Source organism: Carlito syrichta, unplaced genomic scaffold (assembly GCF_000164805.1).
Source record: "Carlito syrichta isolate Samal-C Ts95f unplaced genomic scaffold, Tarsius_syrichta-2.0.1 Scaffold262052, whole genome shotgun sequence".
NCBI lineage: Eukaryota > Metazoa > Chordata > Mammalia > Primates > Tarsiidae > Carlito > Carlito syrichta.
The window spans coordinates 1-1,404 of NW_007206148.1; the positions used below are offsets into that span (position 1 = coordinate 1).

Here is a 1,404-nt window from a genome sequence, read left to right on the forward strand (position 1 = left end):
TGTGGCCAAGTCTCAGCTCCTGTCTTACATCGATCGCCTGGCCCCCCGCAGTGAGTAATCAGCCCTGGGAGAGGTGAATGAGGTCAACTGAGGGACAGGAATAGGGTTATTCAAAAGGCAGGGGTGGGTAGGGAGGCCAGGTCTTGGAGAGGATTGGTGGCAGGGAAAGAGGGTGTTGCTGTCACGAATGCTTCACAGATCTTAAGGTGTCTCAGAAAGGACAGGGGTGGGCAGAGTGATTTCAGTCCAGGCCAGGCCTCGCCAGCCCTATCCTTGTGTCTTTTGTCCTGTGCTTGTGCCCGTCCTTGTTCCGTTCTCTGTCTCTCTTTCAACATGTCTGCTTATTTTCTTCCAGGTCAGTACACGACAGGCCGGGGCTCCTCAGGAGTAGGCCTTACGGCCGCCGTGCTAAGAGACTCTGTGAGCGGAGAACTGACCTTAGAGGGTGGGGCCCTTGTGCTGGCTGACCAGGGTGTGTGCTGCATCGATGAGTTTGACAAGATGGCTGAGGCCGATCGCACGGCCATCCATGAGGTTATGGAGCAGCAGACCATCTCCATTGCCAAGGCAGGCATTCTCACCACACTCAATGCTCGCTGTTCCATCCTGGCCGCTGCCAACCCCGCATACGGGCGCTACAACCCCCGCCGCAGCCTGGAGCAGAACATACAGCTTCCTGCTGCACTGCTCTCTCGATTTGACCTCCTCTGGCTGATCCAAGACCGCCCCGACCGAGACAATGACCTACGGTGAATGAAGCTCAACACCCAGAGAGATCCCCTTGTAATGCTCTGTAGGGAGGGAGGTGAATTGGAAAATCGGTCAAATTCTCTGTTCCTGGAACCTCTAGGGCCTTCCCTGTTACAGCAGGGGCTAGTCCACGGTTCCTTAGGGAAATGGTGGGTTAGGGCTGAAATGCTGAAGATTTCCCAAGGAAAGTCTGTCCTTACCATGCTGTGCGGTGGTGGAGCAAAGGGAGGGATACTTAGGGCAGGGGTGTGTGACCCTAAAAAGAATGTTCCTCCTTGCCTCCCCTCTTCCCAGGTTGGCCCAGCACATCACCTATGTGCATCAGCACAGCCGGCAGCCCCCTGCACAGTTCGAACCTTTGGACATGAAACTCATGAGGTAGGAAAGCTGGGCGCCCTTCAGGCAGGTCACCAGCACGTGACTGTCTCCTGGGCCGTGAACGTCTCCTGGAAAGCTGTTAGTCTCGGGGCGTATATTTTCCACTGGCACAAAACCCACCCCCCCTCCAACGTGTACCGAGCCTGAACACTGTGAGGCAAGGTCCCCTCCCGAGCCCCCAGCGTGGCCAGATGAGAACAGCCTGTCGCCGTCCCCCTCACCATCACCTCTCCCTGGGGTGAGGCAGGTCCAGTGGTTGTGTGCCATGAGCACACC

General features: G+C 56.9%; 1 protein-coding gene across 1 annotated transcript; it reads left to right on the plus strand.

Annotated features, from left to right (window-relative positions):
* Positions 1 to 6: 6 nt before the first annotated feature.
* LOC103254014 (DNA replication licensing factor MCM7-like) lies at positions 7 to 1,128 on the plus strand (the record flags this gene model as incomplete). The annotated part of the gene is made up of 3 exons (XM_008052201.2): positions 7 to 50; positions 356 to 749; positions 1,045 to 1,128. Coding segments are annotated over exons 2-3 (332 nt in total), but the record flags the coding sequence as incomplete, so codon positions are not given.
* Positions 1,129 to 1,404: the final 276 nt, after the last annotated feature.